The 27700-nt window shown below is 39.9% G+C and overlaps 3 protein-coding genes and 1 pseudogene across 7 annotated transcripts; 2 read left to right on the top strand and 2 right to left on the bottom strand.

Annotated features, from left to right (window-relative positions):
- Positions 1–2154: 2154 nt before the first annotated feature.
- On the top strand, positions 2155–7675 carry LOC130134897 (ethylene response sensor 1-like). 5 transcript variants are annotated; one of them, XM_056302783.1, is made up of 7 exons: positions 2155–2668; positions 2757–3222; positions 3454–3631; positions 4628–4719; positions 5721–5838; positions 6375–6502; positions 6955–7675. In XM_056302783.1, exons 3-7 carry the CDS (start codon positions 3617–3619, stop codon positions 7148–7150), a joined length of 549 nt encoding a protein of 182 aa, XP_056158758.1. In that variant the 5' UTR covers positions 2155–2668; positions 2757–3222; positions 3454–3616; the 3' UTR covers positions 7151–7675. The 5 variants fall into 5 exon arrangements, 1 of the variants encoding a protein (XP_056158758.1); XR_008814426.1 differs by adding an exon at positions 5127–5181 and having other exon boundaries at positions 2159–3222; positions 4665–4719; positions 6297–6502; XR_008814424.1 differs by adding an exon at positions 5127–5181 and having other exon boundaries at positions 2157–3222; positions 4665–4719; positions 5721–6502.
- Positions 7676–11999: 4324 nt separating this feature from the next.
- LOC130134955 (protein FAR1-RELATED SEQUENCE 5-like) lies at positions 12000–13864 on the bottom strand. The gene is made up of 2 exons (XM_056303012.1): positions 13253–13864; positions 12000–13160 (listed from the first exon to the last, which is right to left on the bottom strand). The coding sequence occupies exons 1-2, from the start codon at positions 13265–13267 to the stop codon at positions 12000–12002; spliced, it is 1176 nt and encodes a 391-aa protein (XP_056158987.1). The 5' UTR covers positions 13268–13864.
- Positions 13865–16372: 2508 nt separating this feature from the next.
- Positions 16373–18579, bottom strand: LOC130134954 (proline-rich receptor-like protein kinase PERK14). Its single transcript, XM_056303011.1, has 3 exons — positions 18525–18579; positions 16852–17358; positions 16373–16765 (listed from the first exon to the last, which is right to left on the bottom strand). Exons 1-3 carry the CDS (start codon positions 18577–18579, stop codon positions 16638–16640), a joined length of 690 nt encoding a protein of 229 aa, XP_056158986.1. The 3' UTR covers positions 16373–16637.
- A 1141-nt stretch (positions 18580–19720) lies between these two features.
- Positions 19721–21215, top strand: LOC115671468 (1-aminocyclopropane-1-carboxylate oxidase homolog 4-like; annotated as a pseudogene).
- The last annotated feature ends 6485 nt before the right edge of the window (positions 21216–27700 follow it).

Below are 27700 nucleotides of genomic sequence, written 5' to 3'. Positions count from 1 at the left end.
GGGCCCTATTGGGTGTTTGAATATATGTCCTGCCTAACACTTGGAATACTGCTCATCACAATTTGTCTCGATTTTTAGTTATCGGTCAAAAAGAAAAAAAGAACCTTCTATGACAAATTCTCTGTATCCCGAGCATCACTCGTGATGACTTACGTGAATCATAATGCAAAACCCCAATTAGGAGGGCCACTTTAGAAAAGATAACCAGAATATTTTTCATTTCGGTGGGAGTAGGTTTTGACTTTAATGGTCATTCGTTTCATGAAAAATGAGTTATTTGAAAAAGATTTTCTGAAAAATGATTTGCTTATATCGTTTAGAAAATTAGTCAACGGAAAATATTTTTATCATCGATAACAATCTATGCGTAACTATTTTCGTGGGCGATTTTTTCGTTCATTTTTTTTATAAGTGATTATTTTTCAAAAAATATTTTTCAAATCACCGATTTTTCGAGAAACGGACACACTATAAATATGTAGTGCCTGCTGATAGAAGATACACTTCCATAGCCGTAGCAAAAGGCAAGCCGTATGCTCTTCTTGGGTGACCTCTCCAGATTCTTCATTAAAAACGGACAATTGGCTTAGTCAGCATGACCTGGATCTTCTCCCCAAGGACTAAACCGGTAATGGCACATACATCAAGAAGAGAAATGGTCATATGCCAGGAGCGAAGGAAAAAACAATCAGTGGATGGAGACCAGAAGCTGATCAAAAGCTGATTAGTCCACCTCAAAAACCGAGGTTGAGTTTCCAATCGAAGCAACAGAATAGAAGGGCCTTATCAATTTCGGTAGATCGCCAGACATCTTCTTTTCAAGACCTTATCCTTAAATACCAGTGGTAAAAAGTAAGGTCAAAAGAAGGGAAGGCTCTGAAGCGTTGCGACCGTGAGATCCACACAAACTCCATGATGCTTCCTTTTGGAAAGGAAGCTTTTCTTCTTGGTGTTGTGGAAAGCAACATTGGAGAGATACAAGGATGTTGGGACCTAATAAAACAAGGAACCAGTGTTACCTGTGCCAGATTCAAATCCTGAGAATTAAGCAACGAGGGAAAAATGTTGTCTTTGTCTTTGCTCTCCGGTCAACAATCAAAACGAGACAAGAACGTCGATGGTGAGCACGAAGAGGAATCACTTTTGGACGACATGGAGTTATTATAAGAGAAGAAAGTTACCCAAAATTCAAAGCAAACAAAAGGTTGAAGATGATGGAATTGTAATCTGAGATAAAAATGGGGTTAATTCCAAAAAAAAACACCAACTTTAGGTCGAAGGACAATTCTAGCCCGAATTTTTTTTTGTTCCATAAAAAAGCACCAACTTTAGGTCGATGGACAATTCTGGCCCGAACTTTTTTTTGTTTCGTAAAAAAACACCAACTTTCATTTAAATCCCAAATTTGGCCCCCCATTGACTTTCTGTCTTAAGTTACCCTTATTTGAGAAAAAAAGTTATGGTGGTGAGCCTGGCGAATCTCTTCCATGGCGTCTGTCGACGGGCGGTGATTTACAGCTTCAGATTACGACAAAACGATGAAATTTGGCTAGAAAGATTCAATCTGGAGATATTTTTTACTTGCCAGTGAAGTGAAGAAGACGAACAGTTTCACCGTTATTCTTCAAGTTGTGGTTCGAAGAATAAAACAATGAATAATGCTTTAAATCCAGTCAACAAGTCATGTGGATTTATTGCTAAGGTGGAATAGTCAAATTGGAAAATCAATAGTTTTAAGTCAATATGGGTCAGATTTGAGATTTAAGTGAAAGTTGGTACTTTTTTACAAGACAAAAAAAAGTTCGGGCCAGAATTGTCTCTCGACCTAAAGTTGGTGCTTTATTGCGGGACAAAAAAAAGTTCAGGCCATAATTATCCCTCGACCTAAAGTTGATGTTTTTTTATAGAACAAAAAAAATTTCGGGTCAAAATTGTCTCTCGACCTAAAATTGATATATTTTTTTTAAATTAACCCGATAAAAATGCAGTCTTCGACACAGCGCAAAAAAATAAGGTGAATCCCGAGAAAATATTGCGTGAGTGGAATACTCCACGTCAGCAATACACAACTCCATTGGCTGCGTGACACGTGGCAAGCGGGCCCACAAATCAGATTTATTTAAAAATCTGACTCTTTCCCTTCTTTCTTCCGTCCTCCGTTAGCCCTCCGTCATCTCGCCTCCTCTGCTGCTCAAATATACGCTTTTCCCCCGGTTTCTCTCTCCCTCGCTCGTCCCGCTCAAAATTCCTCCCGCTTGCGACCTCCTCTTACTTCCTCTGCGACTTCGCCTCCTTTGATCGTGAACCCACCGCGCCCGCCGGTTGCCTCCGCCTTCCCTTCCAGAAAACCCATCTGCTCTCTCTCTCTCCTCCGCGAAGCGCCGCTCTTTTTGTGAACCGCGCCTCCGACCTCTGCCGCTTGCCTTCGCCGTCGCCTCCCGGAGCCCGTCGGTGGCTCAGATCCCGACCACGCGGCCGCCTCCCCCTACGTCGTCGCCTCCGAAGCCCCCATTGGCGATTCGTCCTCTGCCCTCTCTCTCTGTCCCAAGAAACGGCACCGCTTGGCTCTCTGTGACGAACCGCGCCTCCGCCGTTGCCTCCCGAAGCCCCTTTGGCGATCTCGGGCTCCGACTCGGCCTCTGCGTTGCCTCCGAAGCCCCATTCTCAGGTTAGGGTTTTATATGACTTGAACTTATTCTCGTCGTTTTTGCCCTAATTTTGAAGATCGTCCTCTGCCCCTCTCTCTCTGTCCAGAGAAATGGCTCTGCTCGGCTCTCGAAGCTGGCGCTGGTGGTGGTGATGGTGGGGTTGAGGTGTGCAAGTGCGACAATCGCGGCGCGGGCCAAAGCTCCATGCCCGCCAACAAGTCGAAGTACACATGAGTTCGATCTACGCATACCGTGAGCTTTCTAGTTCGTTTGAGTGTGTGCTGCTTCGTGGAGTTTCTTGAATCAGGAGCGTATTCACAGGAGAATGGTTGCCAGATGGTGCAAAGCTGAAATGCTGCTTCAGCTTTCCTTGGACTAATCGTGCACATTGGATGGCTTTCTTAGTCTTTTAGTTTGATGATAATTTGGTGTTGTTCCAAAAACATTTTAATGAAAATTGACTTTGACTTTCGATGTGATTTCTGGAGCAGGACAAAGATTATGGCGAAAGATGTGATTGCTGTACTCAATCACCTGGGATGGGAAAGAGCCCATGTCATTGGCCATCCAATAGGTGAGTTTTGAATGACCCAAATTTCATGGATGCTTATTTGGCTCTGTGGTTCATATGAGAAATTGAAATAACCATTCTGATTGCAATTTCTAGATGCCTGGATTTATCGGGCCATTTTTTAAACTTAATAATGAACTAAAAATCACATCCATGACATGTTTGCCTGTGAGTCCAGATCGGGTTCCTGTTTGTTTCAGGGTGACTAACTGCCCTCTTTGGCTGTCAAAACAGGAGCTATGATCGCTTGCAAGTTGGCTGCCATGGTGCCCAACAGAGTTTTATCTTTAGGATTGCTCAACGTGACTAGTGGAGGCTATGAATGTTTCCCAAAGCTATTGCATCCATTTCAGTATGCGATGGTCCTTCCTTTGAATAGAGATTGACATTTTTCTCCATGCAAACTAAAAGGGTAAAGAATGTTCTTCCCAGTTTCCTTTAACATTAAAAGAACTATTCGTTTGTATAGGTGTTCGTTGTTCAGTACTTTACAGACAGGTTGTTCATTTATTGCATGTTGAGCCTGTTTTATGCCCCTATCCTTTGCTTTAAACACATGAACAAGAGGAAATGGATTTTTTTTACTAATATACTGCTTAGAAAGGAGCCGTTATGAACTGTTACTGGTTGGTTACTTACGGATTTTAATCCATGTCAAGAATGTTCCTTATTAATGTTTGCGCGTAGTAGCAGAAGTTGCTTTCACAGTTTGCATCTCTCGAATGTCCTAGTCATAGCTACCATACAAAATCATTCAAATGGAAAAATCTTCAAAAGATGTCATTGCATCACTTGAATATCCCAGCCATAGCTACCGCACAAAATCATAGAGATGGTTATTTTTCAAAAGATCTCTCGTTGATTAGCTACAAGAGTCCTTTTCCTTGTGAAAATGAGAAGCAATGCAGAGACATAGGACTTAACCTTGGATATTGTGCGCGAACAACGATTTTTTGAAATAGAGATTCTAAGAAAGATCAATATCTAGCGAGAGCCTTTCTGCATCGCAGTTGCAGTCTTCCTGAGATGATTTCGTGTTTCATCTAGGCAAAAAAGGGTCCTCTCACAGTTTACCTTTTAATGGTGAAACTGCTTATTGTTCACATGAATCCATTCATATTCATATTCTGTATCTTGACCTCACCATATGATGGAACATTGTTATCGGGGGAGTCGAAAGCTGTTTTGACTTTCCTCAAGAAAATTGGTTTCATTTTTACTTTCCCAAAGAAATTCCCATACTTGTTTTAAGTAGCTACTTGTGCTATTTACCATGTGAATTAAATTAGTTTTGATGATGCAATTGCATTGTCACTTAAAACCAAATAAAAGTTGAATCCAGTCCTCATATTGCACTTGAGCCACTATTTGAGTGGTCTAACAATGATCTTTGATTTGCGTATACAAGACCGGCGAACCATCTCAATTGCAATCCGCTTTTTTAGGGCTAAAACTCCGGAACAAAGGGCTGCTGTTGATTTGGATACCCACTACTCAAAGGTAGGCAATACTTATGTACTTAAACCATCATTGTAAAATACACTGCCTCCCCCTTTCATCTCTGTCAAAGGATAAATACTTGATCTTTCTCCATCCCAAAAGAAATAAGGATTTCAGGAGAACAATCAGTGGTTCTGTGATAGTATGAATTAAGGACTCCAAGTAAATTCATTTGTGTTCTTATGATTGGAGTCTTTCTTGTGGGACATGCAAGTGCGTCGATGTATTAGGCTTCCACGGACAGAGGTTTCAGATAATCTGTGTGAGTGTGTGTGTGTGTGTGTGTGTGTGTGTGTGTGTGTGAGAGAGAGAGAGAGAGAGAGAGAGAGAGAGAGAGAGCAATCCACGGGGTAAAGCCGTCGGTCTATTTTTCTTTCTCTTATGGAAGCGTAATGTATTATGTGCAGGAATATCTTGAGGAATATGTTGGATGTAGCACCCAGAGGGGCAGTACTCCACAAAGTAAGAAATCTTGAAAAATCTCAAGTTTCTTTGGTCTAGCATTAACATAATGGAGCAAACTCTACATGGCCTTAGTAACTCTTGTGTTATTTAGAGACTTCCTGAGGGCTTTTTAAGGTTTAGTAAATGTTTATGTCTACGAGTGTTTTTTAGGTTTAAATGCACAACAATGCCATATAAACAAGTGCCAAACTATCATTGAGTTTTCCTATCCTTAGGATATCCAGAGATGCATTTTACTTTGGTGTTCACAGTTAAATGGACCTACCTTTGAATAACCATGGTGCAATATGGTATTTTACCTTGACAACTTTTTTTCACTTATGACTATACACCTTTGCTTTCAACCAGTTGCTTTCATCACATTTTCACGAGGACCAACCAAGATATATAGGTAATTTGAAAGAAGCAGTTATCACTGTAAAGAAGTATTAGTTCCTGATTTAGTGGAATGGTTTGAGTGGCGTTCTTTCAACTCTAAATATGCCATTTGGCAGAATGTTGGCGATTTTGCTGTATGTTTACCTTGTTGTATGCAGGCATGACGTTGTTGCTCAAATATGCCATGCAAGGAGTCTGGCAGAGAAATTAAAGCCTGTTGCTAGAATGATGAAGCTTGATGGAGGGCACCTAGTGAGTCATGAGAGGACTAAAGAGGTACTTTATTTGAACAATAATTGGAAAGCTAGATACTGTTTTTTTAGAGGGCAGTTTTTCTGGCACTACTACATGCTTGCTCCATGATAATTTATAGAGGGCAATTAGGTTTTCGGAGTGCACTGGACAAACATGTGAATAAGTTGGATGAAATCATTCTAGACGGTTAGGTTAGTGCTTATAGGTTTTGTGCTAATTACAATGAAATGGATATACTTTAATTCTTTCAATTGACTTCTTGTGTGTATGAATTGAGATCAAAAGGAATGTGTAAAGTTTATTCAGACTTGAGAGGTTTTTAGATGTGGCTTTTGAACATATTATTGCAGTCCAGAGTTTCTCAAAAATGAGGGAATCACATCAAACTGTTTCGGTATTTTGGTCATACAAGTTGATTTAATTGTTTGGGCTTGATTGTTGAACGGCAAAAGATGGATTGAAGCTATGCTCATGTTCAGGTTAATCAAGCTTCTCGAGCTGATCAAGGTATCAGAAATGAAGGTTGTCTAGCATGATTGGACTGACTTGCTTAACAGGTGAAGGACTCTGGCTGTGGCATACAGTCACAAGATATTTCTCAAATATTTACCAGATTTATTCATCCTCGAAGTGGATCTAATCGAGGTAGTGGCGGTGTAGGACTTGGACTTGCCATTTGCAAAAGGTAGATTGCACACTGCCTAATGCTTTTGCTCAAATTGCAATTTTCTTTTCTTGTGTAAGCATATATGGTCCTTTGGACGCTTTACTGATTGCCAGTTCCTCAAGCATATGAAGCCCTACTGTCTCATGGACGCTGAACCGTGAGTCAGAATGTCCAACCTTGGGAGGGCTTCAAATGAGTTCAGTTCAGTCAGGAAAGATCTATGGATCTTTGAACCTTAAATTTTATGCTTCTTTAAGCATAATATCAAATAGCAGCCCTTGAGGTTGTGGATTGATTTATTTGCAGTGGTTACTATTTTAGTTTTCTGACCCCTTTTGGACACTCATGATATCTCAGAGATAATTTTCTCGACCCTTTCGTCTACTAAAGTTTGCAAGCCACCGGATGAAATTGCATTATCTTGGTTTTTTGATTTGACATCTCGCCTACTCTCCTTTTGATGATTTTAGATTTATAAATCTCATGGGAGGTCACATATCCATCGAGAGTGAAGGCCATGACAAGGGCACCGACAACACTTTTGTCGGCAAACTACAGAAACGCAGCAATGCAAATGACTCGGCAGCACACAAGATTACAGCTAGAGCTCAGTCTAGTCATGGTTTGTGCCGATTTTGCTCAGCACAAACCTCACAGAGATACTGACAGAACGGTCCCCTCCAACTCCCAGTATCAAAGAAGTTTTTGAAGTCTCGAATGCAAGTTGGCGTATCCCAACGAGGTCTTCCCAAGATATCTTTCAGATGAAAAATGGGTACTAACTGCGTAATCCCTCTTCATCTTGGAGGCCTACACATCTGATACTTGAGTGATACTTCAAAGCATCAACTTTATGTCTTGATTAGAAAGGTCTCGAGGTTGTGAGTAAGAAGTTATGTAGGGAGGCCTTCTATTTTTTTGTAAGTAAAAGAGTTTTTGTATGATCCAGTAAATGTCATATACTACCGTAGGCGGATTGGGATGAATTCGCTAGAATGCGAGGGACCCGATTCAAGTGTCTAAGCAGTCTTGTGAGTATAACTTTTGATTGTTCCACTAGAATAATTGTTGATCCCTGCACTCAGTTTTCTTGCGTCTGCACTTAGCCCTACATAGTCCTAGGAACCAGGTCCATGATGCACTCTTGTATAGTTTGGGATGATTCTCAATGATGGAAATTCACATTCTCTATGTGCGGAGCACTGACTAACATGCGCTTTAAGAGTTATTAGCAAAATGTATTACCAAATCACTCTCCTTCTGCAAATTTGTTAGTATTATAATAGCAATAACTATTATTATTGTTGTTGTTCTTTGCCTTTTTCTTTCCGAGCGGTGGCACGAGCTAACTCTTGGAATTAATTGCCTTTTTCTTTCAAAACATGAGTTTGTAAACTCAAAGAAGAGATAGCATTACTCGCCCAGAATTCCCACAATCAAATAATGAATTTCAATCGAATCGACAATCTCGTCATCCTAACAATTAAATGAGAATTGACGTCAAAATCAAGTAAAATACTATGATAATTATGTAACGGCTAAATGATGCTTAAGCACTAACAAGACAACTCAAAAGCGACCATAAATTATTCATCCAAAGCGATTATCCAAACCATCCGCAACGCGGAGTTTGAGTGCGAAATTTGATTGAGCTATAACTTTCTCCACCGAATTTCGATCCTCGCAAACTTACAGTCAAAAGAAAGCCTATTCTGAGTATTACAAAAGCCCCAACTTGGCCGTCCCAAAATCGAGCCAAAAACCAACGAAAATCGGTCTAAAGCCCGCTGGTCGCGCACTGTTCACCTTGTGCGGCCAACTTCAAAAATTCATATTGCGCAAACCATAGGTCCAAATCACAATCCGTAAAATCCCACGGCTTCACGACACCCTAAACTACCAATTCTGCAAAATTTCCCAGCTCAACGACTCAAAAATCGGATTTCGCAGCGAAATATGGCCTGAAGGCTGCCGGACGTGCACTGTTCGCTTAGCGCGGAAAATTTCAAAAATTTGTTTCGGGCAAACGGTAAGTCCAAATCAAGATCTGTAAAGTCTCACGGCTCCACGACACCTTAAACTACCAATTTTACAAAAATTCCCAGCTCAACGACTCAAAAATAGGACTTCGCGGCGAAATATGGCCTGAAGGCTGCCGGACGCGTACTGTTCCCTTCGCACGTAAAACTTCAAAAATTCGTTTCGGGCAAATGGTAAGTCCAAATCAAGATCCGTAAAATCCCACGGCTCCAAGACACCCTAAACTACCAATTCCACAAAATTACTTAGTTCAACGACTCAAAAATCTGACTTCGCGGCGAAATATGACCTGAAGGCTGTCGGACGTGTACTGTTCCCTTCGCACGTAAAACTTCAAAAATTCGTTTCGGGCAAACGGCAAGTCCAAATCAAGATCCGTAAAATTCCACGGCTCCACGACACCCTAATCTACCAATTCTACAAAAATTCGCAGCTCAACGACTCAAAAATCGGATTTCCCAAAATCGATCCTATCAATTCTATTTATATACGCAGTTCAACGACTCAAAAATCTGACTTCGCCGCTCAAGTAACATTAACTCCGAAATATGAGCCCTAACCCGGAAAGTTTTTCCGATTGGACGAATGAGAGGCGCGAGCACTTAATTGACGTTGCGTTACGAAGTCGAATTGGCTAGCCGAGGGAGCTCTCGGTCTCCCCTTTTTAACTAATCGTCCACTGTAGCTTCTTTTGACTTTATGACCCTTTTAAAAAAAACATCCCAAATATTACAATTACAACCTTTGTTCATGTGACCTTATTCAAAACTAAGATTTCAACTATGCCAGAGATTAGGCGCGACGATGCTTTAACTTGTGGAAACATACCTTATTCCAAACATTAAACTAAAATTTTCATCCAGCTGGTCATTTTGTTAAGTCCCAACGGAGAATTCCCCATCTTCCACTTCAGAAGTAGACCTTAATTCAAAACATAATCGTTTTTCGGGTCAATTTTCTGGATAGACAAAATTAACACACGGTGCTTGCCTGTTTTAAGCAACATAACGCTTTTTACCTGAAGTATGCCAAACAATATCAGCTTTGCTTTTTCTGACGCAAGATAAACCCCCACATGGTCATAAAACGCCACGAATTGTGATAATTTTTTACTCTGGTCACGACAAATGTAACTACTATAGGTAATGCACCCTTCTACGACGTATGGGTGTGCCAGTTTTCAATGCTACCACTCTCTCTTTTTTAGAAGAGAAACTTCATTCATGCAAATTGATAATGCGCACGGATGGATCTAACGAAGTGATTAAGGATGAATCAGAGAAAAACAGCCACACCCAAGTTTTCAAATTAAGTGCAACACTAAAAGAATGAAATCCATGGTAATAATTGGAAAGACAAGGATCTAAATATAACTTTGAAAATCATCGGACTTCGTCTTTCTACCATATGAAACATTAAGTTCAAGAATAAACAGAAACAAGTAGTCAAAAATAATATAACATAGTTACTAAAGACAAAAGGAACACCAAAATTTGTGTAATCTTCAGCATTCTTGATCACAGGTCTCACTTCTTTGCCTTCTTTGGTACCCTGAAAGCCAAATAAAATTCTCTCATATAAATCCAACTGTGGATAAAGAGAAATATGCCCATTTTGTTGCATATACTTACTCGGCTGCAAGTGCTATAGCTGGTGGTGGTGGTGCTGGCTTCTCATCAGGTCCCTGTTCAATTTAGACAAGGGAATCAATTTAGAATCCATCTATGATACATTTTTAGTCTAGTATAATAGAGCTTGTAATTTTGCTAGCTTGAAACAAAACTTCATTCATGTTCAATAAATGCATGAGTTGATGCATTCTGGACCCAAATACTAAATTGTGAGACGATGCCATACGAACTTGTTCCTTTATATCATTCTTGAAACTTGACACTAATACTTCATATTAGTTGATAGCTGATCATTCTTCATCTGCACATCACTGAACAAATATTATAGATGAATGAGCCTCCAATCACCAAATGGTAAGTCAAAATACCAATGATTTCATTATAAGTAGTAGCCCAAAACAAATGGTAAGTCGAAATACCTTCAATCATAAATGAGCCTCTGATCACCAAGGCTACATATTGGATATTTTCTGAAGGCTTAAGAAGGCAATGACCTTATATATCAAGAACAACTTTGCCCATTTTATGAACTGGCTAAAACTTGAGAAGAATGATAAAGGATAAGACAAAAAAAGAAGATTACGTGTGCAATCCACAAGCTTTGAATTCCATTAATTGTAGCACCAGATTGAAGACAAAAAAATGCCAACAACGGATATCAGAGCCCAAAAAATCTTTCTTTAGAATACCCATAACTGCAAAAAATGAAAGAACATAGTGAATACTCAGAAGAAGAATGAATCTCTGCATATGGGCGAAGCTCTCGGTAAGTTTGATAAGATCATAACTTACATAAAACTAAATCTTTACTACTCTAACAATCCTTTTCTAATGTGTATTGAAACAATGCTCCCAGTTAATCACTACAGCACGTCAAATGAATATCGAACTTGGTTCCTGCTGGATTTGAAGCCCAACTAACAAAATTGGAAATATAAAAATATTTCTTCCAAGTAACAGCCAAGGAAATACAAAGGAAGATCTTTTCATATAAAAGGCACATATGCAAATCCCAAGTCACACTGAACTCATACTACAATAGTTATCATATCAGAGAAGGACGCAAAAAATATTTTATTCAGTGAAGGGATTTATTACGAGGGTTCCTCCCGACTATTTATGTTGCGACTGTGCATTGTCTATGCTTTCAAAAGGGGATTCGGATTCATTCATCCCAGGATGCTGAAAAGAGTTTGATGACCCCTGTATAAGAGAATAACAAATATATTTACATTTTACTAAACAATATGCCTAGATCAATATGTTTCAAGTAATCCCGCATCAACAAAAGGCAAGTTGTACCTGGCTCAAAATGGTTCCATGGGATTGATTATGGTACTCCAACATCTATCCAGAAGAAATCATTAATAAATATTACAATAGTAATAAAAAGTTCAAATAAGACTAGATTCTAAAATGATTTCATAATAAGTACTTGACTAGTGAATGGGGAAAATCCACTCCTTGGCGGCATGACGTACGGTGATTGCATCTACATCAAATAAATTACCTCATTAGCGTAAAGAGGCACAGTAACTTGAATAACATACAAACAAACTAATTGATCACCAAACTATTAAATACCTGATTAGGGACCGCGCAAAATCCACTCATAATCCTCGACGGCATGATGAATGGTGGCTGCTGCATTCATATAAAAAAATGACCAATCAGTAAAACATAAATACAAATTGAGGACAAAGAGCAATATACCTGATTATGAAAATTTAGATTTACAGTAGGACCACCAATGTTGCTAGGATAAAAGACACTTTGAAATTGATTTGAATTACTCGAACAGTCTGGGAAATGAGCTTCATTAGGTGTCGCTTGGACAACCAACTCTACATTACAAAGTAATAAATATAAGTACCCCACACCTCTTCCATTTCCCTCCATGTAGCTTCAAATTCATCCTCTGATTTGCATCTATATATAAGTGCTAAGAAATATTTATCCTTAAAACCCGGCTTATGGTAAAGATGCGGAATGTTTTGATTGGCATTTTTCCCAATGTGCCACGTGCATAAACGGTGATGTGTATTCGGAAACACCATTCTAATGGCTTTTGCCATGGCTTGGTCTTGATCAGTGAATATGGTTTTCGGAGCCTTATTTCCCATAGACTTCAAAAACACCTCAAATAACCAAATAAATGATTCTGCAGTCTCGTCCAACAAAAATGCACAACCAAACAGAGTATTCTTCCAATGGTGATTAACCCCAACAAAAGGTGCACATATCATGTTATATTTGTTGGTACGGTATGTGGTATCAAACACTGGCACATCACCAAAACAGTCGTAATCAAATTTGGATAAACTATCTCTCCAAAATAAATTGGTCAATCTACCATCCTGATCTACTTGAATAGCATAGAAAAACATTGGGTTGTGCATTTGCATGCAATGAAAATGGTTCAAAAGACTTTGACAATCTCCGCCACTAATAAACTTGGATCTTTCTGTTTGCAAAAAATTTTGACAATCACGCAGGATCAAACCTAAGTTTTTGCTTCCTCCGGCTTCGTTTGCTAAAAACTTATATGCTGAAGTCCCCCCAATGCCCGCTTTAATCATGTCAACCAAAACACCCTTGCACGTGTCAGATATCATTCTTCCACATCTAATCAAATGCTTTTGATCTTCCGGTACAAATGCATGATTATGCTCAGAAACATAGTCCATAACTTCATAGACACCATCATCAACCTTAAATTTGATATGAGCAAGACACCCACATCTAACTTCAAATCTCTCATATTTCTTTTCTTGATCAAATGACCCAACTGAATGCCCCTCACAATTACACAAAAAAGTACGCCGGGTTATTTCCCCTTTTCTATTTTTAACAGTATTACCCTTTCTCACTCCAAATCCTTTGCCGATTGCATAAGCCACATACTTATGATATGCTTCAAGTTCATTTGAGAAAACCATCCCTATTACAAACTCAAAATCTTTTTCCATATCACGCATCACATGTGCAAGATGGGAAGTTTCATGCTGCAACCAAATGAACAAAAAATAACTCAAGAAAAATAACATCTCATCCTTTACTTAAGAAAGCAAATTATGTTTTATGAGTAAAGAATTACCTCAAAGTCAGCCATTTGATATCTTTACAAGTGCAAAATAACTGAGGTGATGAGAGACTATAAAATTCCCTCCTAATGAAATACAAAACAAACATTTTTAGAACACAATCACTCACACAAACATTTTTAGAGCACAATCAAACACAATCAGTAGAATATACAAGCAGAGATTTATTTAGGGACCCAATGTAATTACTAAACTCCACATCATCATCAATAACGAATGGGAAAAATCATCTCAATGGGGTTTAACCGTTATTGGGTTTTGTCTCTTACTTACTGCCAAACAGAAAAAATCATCTCAATGGGTATCATGGACTTATGTCTTTCCCTCATTGGTTAGATAGTTTTATGTCTAGAGAAAAAAGATTCAAAGAAAGTTCATATCTTGTGCATTAATCCATTGTGTCTAAATGAAGTATCCAGACAAGCTATTAAAAAACCAGCAAATCAATCACCATGTGTACCACAGAATGCCACATTCTATACACAATTTTCAGGATCAACTATACTTTTACGGACATTGTTGTCATTCCAAAATCCCTAACATTCACATATCACATTAACTCCAAATGAGACAAAAAACCACTTCCGTGAAGACGAAACAAACCGACCATCCTTTCAACAAAATAAGATGTCTATTACCTGTATGCCAGGACACATGCAGAAGAAGTAGCAAGCACGGTTTGTCCCTAAACTTGGGGAAGAATCAACATCCTCACCCCTGACATGCTTGGCAATCTTGTAATCTGCCACTAGTACTTTTCCACCTCCACCATGGACTTCCAATGCCAATTTTGAGTACTAGAAAGTATAAAATCAACCCCATGATAACCTTGAGAAAAAGAATTATTTCACTAGAAATACTAAATTATGCAAGGAATACAATTTACTCCTATGAATATTGTGAAAAATCAAAATGAAATCTACTACCACCAGCATAAAGTTAGATATGATGGAAAAATCATACTAACATTGTGCGGCGTGACAAAAGTACCAACGTGGTGCATTAGTAACTCCACACAGTTAACCACACTCAATACCAAAGCCTTTATAATTTTCAAAATTGTTGCCACCACATATAGTCAAATTGACAGCACCATCCTCCCAGATTTGTCCCATTCATCCCACATTTGATCTACTTTTAACAACTGAGACCAAAATGAGCATCCTTCAAGAAGCATGCACCATCTCCCTCATTTCTTCTCTCTTTGTGTTATTTTTCTCCAATTAGTTTCCCGTTTGAGCAATCTCTGAGACATAAATCAAGGATGAAAGATTCCTGAACATAGATTTACTCTCCCATCTCTCCACTGTCACTTTCTGTACACCTATCCATTTGTGGTATGGTCATCTTGCTTCATCTCCCTATCACTCACTATGGTCAGAATCTCCTTCCCACAAACAACTCTTCCTTAAGTAGAAAAACCTCCAATCTCACAATCTTCTATTGATTCAAACTCCATTCCTCATTCTTCCCAATAACTCCAGCCCAAGCCTAAACATCCCCTGCTGAAGTCAAAGGTTTAGCAGCACCATAGCATGGGCTGGAAAATGACAGTGGCAAATGGACCAATTTCAGGGAAGCAGATGTGGAAAGTGGAGGGATGGCTGGCCTAACAAATTTTGAGAGGTAACTGATTCCATAACATTGCTTGGAGAACAAAGAAAGGGAAGACAGAATGAGAGAAGAGGACATGCGGATACCATTCTGCTCTAGGCATGATAGGATATTTTTTCCCAAGCAAAAAAACACAGGTTTTTTTTAAGAGTCTCTCGTGGATTTACCTAGAGAACCTCAATTGGAAACTTTTAACTTCATCGATAACCTAATTGAACTATCAAAACTAAAGAGCTGACTCGACATTGTGTAAAAAAAGCTCATTTGTGATGCAGTTATCCCTTCTAACAAATATAAAGGGTGACAGGAGATTTTTTCCCATTTTCAATGGTATTAGGATATCATAATCCTAGAAAATCAAGAGAACTTCCATAAATTTACCCTAACCACGACTGATCTAGTCACAACAGAGTGATTGATTGGTGGTACAGTATGAAACTATTAGAAATTACCATAATGGGAGCTGATTGTTTTTATAATCCTTTTTCCACTTTTATTAGGAAACCAATTCCAAGTCCTCTCCAAGGACCAAGGAATATGCTTGAGTTATTTATCCATAATAACTTTCAGCAGCTGAAAATGGCAGAATTAGTCACTTTTCAATGTCAATGAGATCAGTACAAGCAGTCTAGATTTTGCTGTTCCTATCTAAACCATTATATTACTTCCATGACAAATTAGAGTACCAACTTAAGCTGATAAGTACTTACTTCCATGACACTATTATATATTGCAATCTCCAATTAAAAGGAGAATTTGGAAATACAATTGCTCGGTTTCAGGAATTTTTTTTGCGATAAATGGTTTCTAAATTCAATCTGCTCTACCATCCAACAAATGTTAAAGACCATGTAAGTTGAGAAAACAAACTCACCTCATGCTCTGGAATATAAACAACGATTGGCTACTTGCATAATTTTGAAATTACCTGTAATGAATTTATGATTGGAACTGGTTAGTAGCTCAAGAAGAAATAAAGTGAGTGCTGCTAGCAAATTAAACTGTTAAAATGTAGAGAATAAGAAGACACCACCAGCTCCAATTAGCGCTAGAGAAACCTAGAAGAATTTACAGAAACAAAAGATACGTTTGTCCCTAGATGATCCATCATACTGCTCGATTTGAAACCATAGTCAACTCTTAATTCTACCCGAGAGATAAGGAAGAAAAGAAGCCAACCCCTATTATTTCTGTCTTTACCAAGGGCTTCATATAAACCACGATTGATCTAGTCCCAGAAAATCAAGAGAACTTCCATAAATTTACACTAGCAAAGGGAAGTGCATCACCAACCTGTATGCTATTTATTAGCTCTTGAGGATGTTCAACCCTCGAACCTACCTGCAAGACAATAGAACGAAAACCAACAGTTAATAGTTTCATTTATATTGCCAGTATCCATACATTTGGAATGATCTTACTATGCATACAGCTCAAGTTGCCAAACAAGGCATTTCCAAAGATGCCAAACATTTTAGTAACCGGACTATATATTTGAGAGGATCAAGGGCCGCAAGTTGAAACAAGGTCGAAGTAGCAATCAAGATCACAATGCAAGAATATAACATTTCATAATTGTGGCTATAAAGAAGATGAGAGGATAATATTAGCATAACAGCTGAGAAATTCATTGCCAAATTGCTTCTTTTGCACTTTCACGCAATCAATCAAATTCTCCTGTGAATACGCTCTTGATTCAAGAAACTCCACGAAGCAGCACACACTCAAACGAACTAGAAAGCTCACGGTATGCGTCGATCGAACTCATGTGTACTTCGACTTGTTGGCGGGCATGGAGATTCGGCCCGCGCCGCGATTGTCACACTTGCACACCTCAACCCCACCATCACCACCACCAGCGCCAGCTTCGAGAGCCGAGCAGAGCCATTTCTCTGGACAGAGAGAGAGGGGCAGAGGACGATCTTCAAAATTAGGGCAAAAACGACGAGAATAAGTTCAAGTCATATAAAACCCTAACCTGAGAATGGGGCTTCGGAGGCAACGCAGAGGCCGAGTCGGAGCCCGAGATCGCCAAAGGGGCTTCGAGAGGCAACGGCGGAGGCGTGGTTCGTCACAGAGAGCCAAGCGGTGCCATTTCTTGGGACAGAGAGAGAGGGCAGAGGACGAATCGCCAATGGGGGCTTCGGAGGCGACGACGTAGGCGGAGGCGGCCGCGTGGTCGGGATCTGAGCCACCGACGGGCTCCGGGAGGCGACGGCGAAGGCAAGCGGCAGAGGGCGGAGGCGCGGTTCACAAAAAGAGCGGCGCTTCGCGGAGGAGAGAGAGAGAGAGCAGATGGCTTTTCTGGAAGGGAAGGCGGAGGCAACCGGCGAGCGCGGCGGGTTCACGATCAAAGGAGGCAAAGTCGCGGAGGACGGAAGAGGAGGTCGCGAGCGGAAGGAATTTTGAGCGGGACGAGCGAGGGAGAGAGAAACCGGGGGAAAAGCGTATATTTGAACAGCAGAGGAGGCGAGATGACGGAGGGCTAACGGAGGACGGAAGAAAGAAGGGAAAGAGTCAGATTTTTAAATAAATCTGATTTGTGGGCCCGCTTGCCACGTGTCACGCAGCCAATGGAGTTGTGTATTGCTGACGTGGAGTATTCCACTCACGCAATATTTTCTCGTGAATCCCAACGCACAGTTTTACAGACTGACAGAAAATCAGGGTGACAGAAAAGTCATGCCGATCAAAGCTACGTGTCCAATCAAAACGGGGAAGAGGAAACAATTGTCAGAGTAATAGAGTAGTTCCAACCTACGTTTTGTTCAAAATCCCAAAGATAAACCCTGGCATAATGATGCATTTAATAGATTTAAAATATTTCAAAAGATCGCATATATTGACACCCAAAATTATCAGAATCATAATTCAGAGAAAATACACAATGTATTGTCGACAAGTCGGCGTCAGACTATTGCAATTGATCGATGGCAAAGATGGGCAACTATCATTAAGAAGAATTGATAACGATTGAAAATCGACAAAGCTAGCCGATTGTAAACTCGATCAAAAAAGGGCAAAGTAGAGACTGAGCTAGTCAATAGCCGCTAATGGATAAGATTGCACAATTATCAGCAAATGAAGTCAAGACTTAGAATCCCAGATAGAGTTGGAATTTGAGCTATAAACGCTTTTGACAATTATCTTATGTATGAGCCTATAAAAGGCCAAGGCAAATCAATTGTAAAGGATCCACGATCAAGTACACTTTACAATTCTTTTGGCAATTTATCTTGTCAATTTACTTGACTTGCATTCCTTGTTGTTTAGTCTAGTTCGTAGAATAGACATACCAATTGTTTCCTGTCCGAAATTATCAAAGAACTCGATTCATACAAAAAGCCAAGGATCTAACGTTCGGTGAAAGATATTTCGCCGAGGATCGTATCTGGCGAAACAGCTAATTATTTCGAGTCATACAAGTAATCATTTTTTAAAAAATATTTTTCACATCATTCATATTTCGTGAACCAAACGGACCTAAGGTAAGTAAATTTGGGACATACAATACCTCACTAATTCATAGATTTGGTGAGATGCTCGGTGCAAATGTGAATTATTTGCGCTTTAAGCGGTGGCGTGTCGGAAGGATGGTCTTGAAGGGGGGCTTGATAAGAGAGCCTCTGGTGGGAGGTGAGTGAGAGATGCCTTCTTCCCCTCGATATACCCCACTGCCTACTTCTGAAACGCCGTCGGAATCCATTCCTTTTTCTTTGTGAATACTTTTCTCTCTCTCTCTCTCTCTCTCTCTCTCTCTCTCTCTCTCTCTATATATATATATATATTATCTTAGTGCTGGTCGGTAGCTCTATTATTGTTCTCGATTTGCCACTAAAGTCTAGTATGTAAATACTTTTCGCGACAACTTAGTCGTGGAGAGATCCAAACTTTCTAAGATAAAGTCGGTCTATCTTGCTTATATTTTTCCATGGTCTCATAATAATTTTCCTGTGGGGGCAGTTCTCACGTCCTTTTAGAGTATTTGAGCCCGCTTGACCATTGTATTGAGTGCGGCTCACGTAATCTAATAGCTAAGATCAAGTGAGATTACGAGATTTAGGTGCACGCAAGTATGTACAACCAACAGCCATTCATCCTTTAGTAAGCTTCCATATGAAAAGGAAATAAAAGAAATCTACGCAAAACTTCTTGCCCTCTCTACTTCGTCATTTTTGGACGCTCATCTCATGCTAAAAGTGCATCGAGACAGGTGTTACTTGTAAAGCATTGCTCCTTGTGCTACATGGTGACATGAGATGATGTCAATAATCCACAGGATTATGGTAATTTGATAGCAACTTCTTTTTGTTTTCATCATTTGGTTTAGATATGGAGATCATTTAAGGAGCCAAATGCATGTAATCAGGTGGTACATGACTTTTACGTATCATGGGCCGACACTTGAGATTGTGATTGCGGCACTTAAACAGTTGTCCCTGAACTTAAATTAATGTAAGTACAACGTTGAATATTTTCACCGCATTGAACAAATTAAAATTTTAAAAATCACACTACACATTAGATCAAAGTTCAGGTATTATTTGTGTCATTATCCCTTTAAATTATTTCAAGATGTAGAAGTGAATCCTAGTTATAAAAAGGGTCTGGACTCTGTAGGCCAATAATCTGGTTGTGCTTGATGAACCTCCCGTCCCGTGACCTACATGTGCACCGATACTTCCGATATTATATCACATGTAACATGACGTGCGCTAACAAAGAAATTATATTCACAAGTGAACGTTTTCAATTAAATAATAGGATTTACATTTCTCTTTTCAATTTGACCAACCGCGCAACACGGTATAAAGTCCTTGCACGCTTATGTCTTCATGGAGTAAAGCAAAAATATTAGAGTTACAAGCACATCTCATCAAGCCGATCATAAAAGCTCGACGTCAATGGCGGCCGCCACCACTGACACGACTGCCCCGGTCTACGACCGAATGAAGGCGGTGAAGGAGTTCGACTAGTCCAAATCAGGCGTCAAGGGCCTCTCTGACTCAGGCATCACCTCCATACTCGAATTCTTCGTCCACTCTCCAGACACTCTCTCCGAGCTCAAGCCTTCCTCAAACGCGGCCACCTTCTCGATCCCCGTCATCGACCTCTCCGGCCTAAACTCCACCGACCGTCGGCCCGCGATCATCGCTCAAATCAAGGAAGCGGCCCGAACTTGGGGCTTCTTCCAGCTCATCAACCACGGTGTACCCGTCTCAGCAATCGACGAAACCCTAGAGGCCATCAAGGCCTTCCACGAGCAGTCGCAGGAGGAGAAGTCCAAGTACTACAGGCGTCAGGATTGGCGTGGAGTCATGTACTTGAGCAACCACGACCTGTACCGGTCGAAGACTGCGACGTGGCATGACGCGCTGCAAGTGTGGATGGGACCGGATCCACTGGAGGCGGAGGAGATACCGGAGGTATGCCGGGGGGAGGTGGTGGCGTGGGACCACCACGCGAAGGAGGTGGTGGAGAATGTGATGGAACTTCTGGGCGAGGGCTTGGGGCTGGAGGGAGGGAGGTTCAAGGAACTGACGTTCTCGGAGAAGAGGCTGTTCGTGGGGACATGTTAACCGCCGTGCCCGGAGCCAGAGCGGACTGTGGGGCTGACGCCGCATAGCGACTCAACGTTCTTGACGGTGCTGGTGCAGAACCAGGTGAAAGGTTTGAGAGTGAAGCACGGCGGCGAGTGGGTGGAGGTGAGCCCCGTGCGTGGAGGGCTGATCGTCAACGTTGGTGATTTCCTCCAGGTGCACTGCTCTTTCGGTTTTTGTTCTTCCTTTTCTTATATCTCCAGTTTGGTGAGTAAACATCAATCTTGCCTACTGAAACCAGTGCGTTTTGCTTTGTTCACTTGACAGATTGTGTCGAATGGGGAGTACCAAAGCGTAGAGCACTACGTGGCCGCGAACTCGGCCAAAGAGCCAAGAATCTCAATCGTCATGTTCTTCAACCTGGCGAAGTGGCGGAGCGGATCGAGCAATTACTGTGGACCATTGCCCGAGTTGCTGAGTCCTGAGAGACCCGCCATTTACAGGGACTTCACCAAGCAGGGGTTCCTCCAAAACTTCCTCAGCAAGGGCTTCGAGAGCAAGTCCATGATCGAAAAGATCAAGATCCCAAATTGAATGCGCTTGCGTCCGCACAGATAATAAAACTTCTTCTTGTGGATGGAGGTGTGCGCCGGCATGGGACATGGATAAGAGTAGATGCATCACGAGGTTTCTCAACCTCTTGTTCTAAACTACTGGATTTCGCTAATTTAGCACTGCCACTTTAGTCTCTCTTGATCGACCTTTGCTTTTTGGTTTTGCTTGGTTTAGATTTCGTGCCTCATCGTGCTTTGCCTTTTTCAAATCTGAAATTTCCAGGACACTCAAATATCGACACTTAATTCTATGTATGCTTTTTCCATAATTTTTCGAAATTTAAATAATAATTTAAGTTCAAATAAATAGACGCTTAATGATTGAGATATCTGAAAGTTTGGACACACGCACGTCTCACCACACAAGAAGGTATTTTTGAGTGAGTCGTCGTATGGAGGCATTACCCTCTCCTAGCTAATAACTCCCCAGTTGATATTTCTAGATATGAGAACTTACGTACGAAGCTTGAATTGCCTTGGGCTATGCAAACCTATCGTTGGAAGGTTTTATGGTACCGTTAATCGTGTTAACCTGCTCAATGAAAAATAATTTAATCAAAACATGGAGTATTAGGACTTAATTATACTTTCGTGATATATTTTAGGACTTGATTGTATTTCTTGAAAATTTTCGGATTCAATTGTATTTTCGTGATAAGTTTTAGGACTTCCAATGCACTTATCCCTATTTTTAAATGTGAGAACTTATATATGCGGCCTGAAGTGCCTTGGGCTATGTTAAACTTACTGTTGAAAATTTTTATGGTACCACTAATCATGTTAACCTATTCCACACAAAATATTTTAACTCCCAATATGACTTAGAAATATTTAAAGTTACAGTGATTTCCATATTTGATTAGTTAATGTGCACCACCCGACACTTTTCAATAGAATTCTTCAGCAATAATTGTTGTTCAAGATAATTAGAATTTGAAGAGTAAGAAGGAAGAGAAATAATAAATTATGTGTCTCCTCAGCCAAGGGAGCGTCATGAAAATAAATGGTAGAGATATTCGTACCGACTCATAAATTACTCTAGAAAACTATTAGTTAGATTTCTATTGGGTGCTTGAATATGTTCAGTGTAACGGTTCAAATCCTCATCGGTTATATTTGTCACGTGTCACAATCCTCTCTCAATATTTGGGAGCGCTACTTTTGAAAAGATAATCTGGCCAGAATATTTTCATTTCAGTGGGAGAGAGTGTGATGTGCGTGGAGGCTTTTAGCTTTCTTTCTTCTTCTTCTTTTTTTCATTTTGAATAAATAAATGAAATCTTTTTTTTTTGGGAAAATGTATTGCCCTTTTGTACAGTATGGTGAGATTTGATTTGCTTTCTCTTTTTTATTTGTTTTTTAGTTTGAGGAATGGAGAGGCACGCGTGGATTGAGCCACTCGTGGAAAAGGCAGGGGATTTTGGGCAGGGCACACCGTACACGTGGGAACGATGGATTGGGATACGAGAAAATTACCAAAACAGTCCTAAATTTATTGCAATCGTATCAATTCAGTCCTAAATATTTTTTTTTGACCAATTTAGTCCTAAATTTTTTGTATTTAGGCCAATTTAGTCCATTCGGCCAATTTTGGCCAGCCGACCGGCACTGACGTGGCAATTTTTATAAATATTTTTTATTTTTTTCGAATTTGTTTAGTTTTTTTCCTTTCTTTTTCCTTCTTTTTTTTTTCTTTCCTTCTTCCCCTAGCCGATCACCAAACTGGCAAGAGGCTAGGTCCGGCGAGGGCGAGGTTGTCGCGGGCCACTGCGAAGCTAGCTCTTGCCCAGCCACGGCGAGGGCAAGCTTAACCTTGCCTAGATCTAGCGAGGGCGAGCTCGACCTCATCCTCGCCAGTGGCCGGCAGGGTCAACCTTGCTAACCCTAACCTCTCGCTAGGGAAAGGATGAAAGAAAAAAAAAAAAGGAAGAGAAAAGAAAAAATATATAAAAAATTATTTAAAAAATTTTCATGTTAGCGTCGGTTGGCCAGTCGGCGTCCAATATTATTTACTTATTTGACTTTTGATGACAATGGTGGACAGATAGTGAGCCCTTTTGGCTCGATTTTTTAAATGCTATTTAAAAAAATGCAAATATTTTTAGGTGAAAGTCATTTAGGAAAATTAAAGTGGCATTTGATAAAAAAAAATTTGTGAAACTATTTTGGCCTAAGTAGTGTTTGGCAAATTTTTTTTTGCAAAGGACTTTAGCAACTTTTGTTTTTAATATTCCTGATTTGCCATTGTTATTGTTCATCTTCTTCACCAAAATGTGACCGACGAGGGCCGATCTAGCCGGCAAAGGGCCGGCGAGGGGCCAGCGAGGTCGCTCGACCCAGGCAAAGGCCACCTGGGGTAGGGCGACCGCCCAGGCGCCTTCGCTTGAGGTCGCGCGACCCAGGCGACGGCGCCTGGGCAGTCGCTCGATCCCAGGTGGCCTTCGCCTGCCGGCCCCTCGCCGGCCCTTCGCTGGCCAAATCCGCCCTCACCGGCCCTTCGTCGACCACCCTCGCGAGCCACCCTCGCGGTGAAGAAAATGAACAGTAACAGGGGCAAAATCGGAATATTGAAATTTGAGTGAGGGCAATTTGGAAAGAGAAAAAAAGACTTCAGCATTTGTGGAATGCCGAAAGCCCAAAGCTGGTCCGGACCAGCTTTGGGCTTTCGGCATTCCAAATGCTAGCTTTCGGCTTTTCGGACTCAAAAAGCTGAACCAAACGGTTCAACATTTTGGGAAAGGGCTTTCGGACCAGCTTTCGGCTTTCGGCATTCCACAAATGCTAGCTTTCGGCTTTTCGGACTCGGAAAGCTGAACCAAACGGTTCAATATTTTGGGAAGGGGCTTTCGAGGCCAAAAACCCATTCCCAAAGCTGAACCAAACGGGGCCAGTGTCCAATGGCGAGTACAAAAGCATGCAGCGTCACGTGGTGGCCAACTCGCAGAAGGAACCCAGAATCTCCATAGTCATGTTCTTCAAGCTGAGCAAGTGGAAAGGGTCCGGCCACTCCGGGCCTTTGCCCGAGCTGTTGTCGCCGGAGAGGCCGGCCATTTACCGGGACTTCACCACTCAAGAGTTCTTTGACAACTTTTACGGCAAGGGATTCGATAGCAAGTCCTTGATTGAGAAGATTAAGATTCAAGATTGAGTTGGATTTAGACCGACTATCATCATGGGTCTTCACTAGTTCTATACGGGTGCATCGTATCAATTGCATGAGTTCTTTTCGGTATTTATCACGTATGTGTTTCGCTGATGATTTGAAATGTCTCTTTTTTCTATTTGAATAAACCAACAAGCGACTATATGTATGATGTGAAGAGTCGCCATTAAATCTTCCCTATTATTTAGAGCCTTTCTATCGTACGGTGATCGCATGGCAAATTTGTCCTGCACGATTCGACTTTCAAAAATATTGATCCGATTATGGGGATTGCTATGCATCCAACGGTTGACATTAAGTTGCTTAAATCCAACGGCTGAGATGTTGCAAAACAAATTTGTCGGACGAATGGCACTCGCAACCCTTGAAAAAGACCACTTTGAAAATGACTTCCATAATGGTTATGCACAATTGTACACGGATAACTTACATTTTTTTCCTTTTGCTTGATTTAAGTCTCGTAACTCATGTACTTTGATTTTTCAAATCTAAAATTTCTTAAACTTTCGAGGGCCTCGTTTATCGACACGTAATTTGACATATGATTTTTCTCATAATCTTCAAAGATTTGCATAATAATTTATAGCGAAAATTCCAAAGAAAGACATGAATTGTCCTCATTTTCTCAAATAAAGACTTGAAGTGGCCATGGCAATTCTAAATAAGGGCTTGACCTTGTTGGCCGACTAAATATTCCGATCAATAATTTTATCCTAAAATATAGGGGAAGGGCCAGCCCCAGCCCTCCCCGCCCGGTGACCTCATTGGCCATGGCCGACACCCCACCGACGTTGGGGTGGCGGCCACAAGCAAAGGCCTTGGGTTTTTTTTTGTGTTTTTTTTTAAGTTTTAGCCTTTTTTTTTCTTTTTTGAGTTTGTCTTTTTTTGGAAAGAAAAAAACAAAAAAAGGAAAAAAAGGAAAGAAAAAAAAAAAGAGTAAAGGTCGAAAATACCCTAGACCAATTGGTGAGGTCAGGCTCTTCTTTGAGACTGACATGGCCGCCCTTATTTGAAACAAAGTTGACTTCAAGCTCTTATTTAAAATAGAGTCCACTTAAGACTATTATTTAAAAAAATGATAGCACTTCAAGCTCTTGTTTAGAATTTTTCCTAATTTATGTTTCGACAGGGTATTTTGGTTTCATTAAATCCCATGCCCCCAATGATTGAGATATATGATGCACATTGGATGAGGCGTCTTTGACACACACGTATCTAATTAATTCCCCGGTTGATATTTCTAAATTTGAGAAGTTACATATGAAGCCTGAAGTGCTTTGGGCTATGTAATCCTATCGTTGGAAGGTTTGATGGTACCATTAATCATGTTAACCTATTCAATCAAAAAGGATTACTTCTCAAAGCATCAACTAATATATGACAGGAAAAATTTTAAATTACAATAGTTTTCTTATTTTAGTAGTTAATATGTACTATGAGACACTCTTTAATAAAATCTTCAGCGATAAATTATCTAATTTTAGTGAAATAACTACCATATTAAGCATAAGAATTGGCCACCGTACAATAAGTTTATGACTTTTTGAATAATTTTCGCCTAACAAAAGGATTAAATTGTAAGAGCAAGTGAACTTTAAGTTCTCTCCTGTAATAATTTTCAATTTATGGGCCGCTTAAATTGAAACCCCCTTCAAAATGTAGAGTTTTTTTTTTCTTGTTTTCTAGTATTTTCTTCTAAAAATTCCAAAATTGATGTTCGCTTCTCTTTTTCCCCTTCTTCATCTTTATTATTAGTCTAGCTTGACATTATCCTAAAAAAATATTTTAGTATGACTTCCAAGTTGCATTTTTCGATTTCTATAGCTAAAAAAAGAATGATACAGCCTTACCAAAAAAAAAAAGAATGATACAAGATTCTTATCCATGCAAAGCCAAATTGTTATAATTGACTATCATTAAATCAGAATTACACATAATAAACATTCGCAATTATAAATCTCAAAATAAAATTTAGAGTTGCAACCCAAGAGCTGAGATTGCATAGTTGTGAGATAGCACCGTTAAAGCCCCAACTTTGGTCGTTTTATGAATATCATCCCCAACTAGGCAAATAGTTATGACTATTATTCGAAAAATGTCCAAATTAGTGATTTCCTTTTGTTATCAATTTATGCTACATTATTATTTTTTGTTTTTCTTTCTTTTTACGCTCAACCGTAATAAGTTAGCTTATGTGGGAATTAGCACAGTTAAGCATTGAAAATTACAACAACTAATTCAAAGAATCTCGAAAGAAGTAGGTGTAAATTGTTTTAAGAGTTAAAACAAGAAATTCAAACATTTTATAATAAAACTATTTAACGTATAAAATTCTATAGAAATATGGAAAAATTGTCCAAAAAGTCTTAAACTTATTGCACTTTTACCAAGTCAGTTCTAAACCTTTCAATTTTGCTAATTAAGTCATAAACCTTTTGACAATTTACCAATTAAGTCTATCCGGCCAATTTTGGCCAAAAATCGCTGACGTGGACGCCGGCGATCCTACGTGGCACGGCTCGTGCGCCCTCGCTTTGGTCGGCAAGGGCGTCGCGGCCCTCGCCTCGAGCCAACGAAGGTTGGCCGGCGACCCTCGTCGGGCCTAACTCCAAAACCAAAAAAAAATAGAGAAAAGTTAAAAAAAAAGAAGAAAAAAAACTATTAAAAATTTTAGAAAATTATTAAAATATTATTTAAAAATGTCCAGGTCAGCGCCACGTGGCCAGCTAGTGTTCACGTCGGCGGTTTCCAATCAAAATTAGCTGAATGGATTCAATTGACAAGAAGTAAAAAGCTTTAGGACTCAATTGGCAAAGTCGAAAAGTTTATGACTAAATTGGCAAAATGCGATAATTTAGGGCTTTTTGGACAATTTTCCCCTCACTCTCTTACATTCTTCATCAGTACAACAGTGACCTACGCACACAAAACGGGTAAAGGCATTCAGATTTGAGGTCTAAACAGACCCTTGAATGCTTAAGTTAGTACGTTTGAAAAAATGGCAATGTTTTTTTTTTGGTCTGAAAAAAATGTGGCAATGTTTGACCAAAGTGTTAATATCATAAAAAAACCCCAAATTGGTATATCCGTGATAAATTTACCCAAGACTAATTTTTTGATCATAAAAAATCCCAAACTGGTATACCTATAACAAATTTACCCTCCATTAATTTTCGTTAAATTTTACCATCAAAGTGTTGAGTTGGTTGACACATAGCAATTGATGGGTATACCAGTTTGGGATTTTATTATTTGCTTGTCATAGCTGTACTGGTTTATGATTTTTCGTGGTATTAATCTAATTTAACGAAAACTAATGGAGGGTAAATTTATCACAAATGTACTGATTTGAGGTTTTTGGTGGTTAAAAAATTAGTTTTTGATAAATTTATCACGGGTGTACTAGTTTGGGGTTTTTCGTGGTATTAACCATTGACCAAAAACAAAATGGCAATGTATTAAGCTTAAGAGAGAGAATGATTTTTTGGTTTTGTTTTTCCAGCTTTCAAG

Source organism: Syzygium oleosum, unplaced genomic scaffold (genome assembly GCF_021117445.2).
Source record: "Syzygium oleosum isolate NSW1041296 unplaced genomic scaffold, Sole_v2.1 Sole_v2.25, whole genome shotgun sequence".
NCBI classification, from domain to species: domain Eukaryota; kingdom Viridiplantae; phylum Streptophyta; class Magnoliopsida; order Myrtales; family Myrtaceae; genus Syzygium; species Syzygium oleosum.
Note: the sequence above shows the minus strand (reverse complement) of the source record. Positions and strands in the feature narration are given on the sequence as shown.

Excerpts from the sequence above, each read along its gene's own strand:
- LOC130134954 (XM_056303011.1), bottom strand. The coding sequence starts at position 18,579 with ATGGATTCCGACGGCGTTTCAGAAGTAGGCAGTGGGGTATATCGAGGG. Across the intron at positions 17,359-18,524 it reads GGTATATCGAGGGGAAGAAG|CCCTCCGTCATCTCGCCTCC; the intron begins GCATCTCTCACT and ends GTCCTCCGTTAG. Across the intron at positions 16,766-16,851 it reads CTCCGAAGCCCCATTCTCAG|AGAAATGGCTCTGCTCGGCT; the intron begins GTTAGGGTTTTA and ends CTCTCTGTCCAG.
- LOC130134897 (XM_056302783.1), top strand. Across the intron at positions 4,720-5,720 it reads TGGATACCCACTACTCAAAG|GCATGACGTTGTTGCTCAAA; the intron begins GTAGGCAATACT and ends TGTTGTATGCAG. Across the intron at positions 5,839-6,374 it reads GTCATGAGAGGACTAAAGAG|GTGAAGGACTCTGGCTGTGG; the intron begins GTACTTTATTTG and ends CTTGCTTAACAG.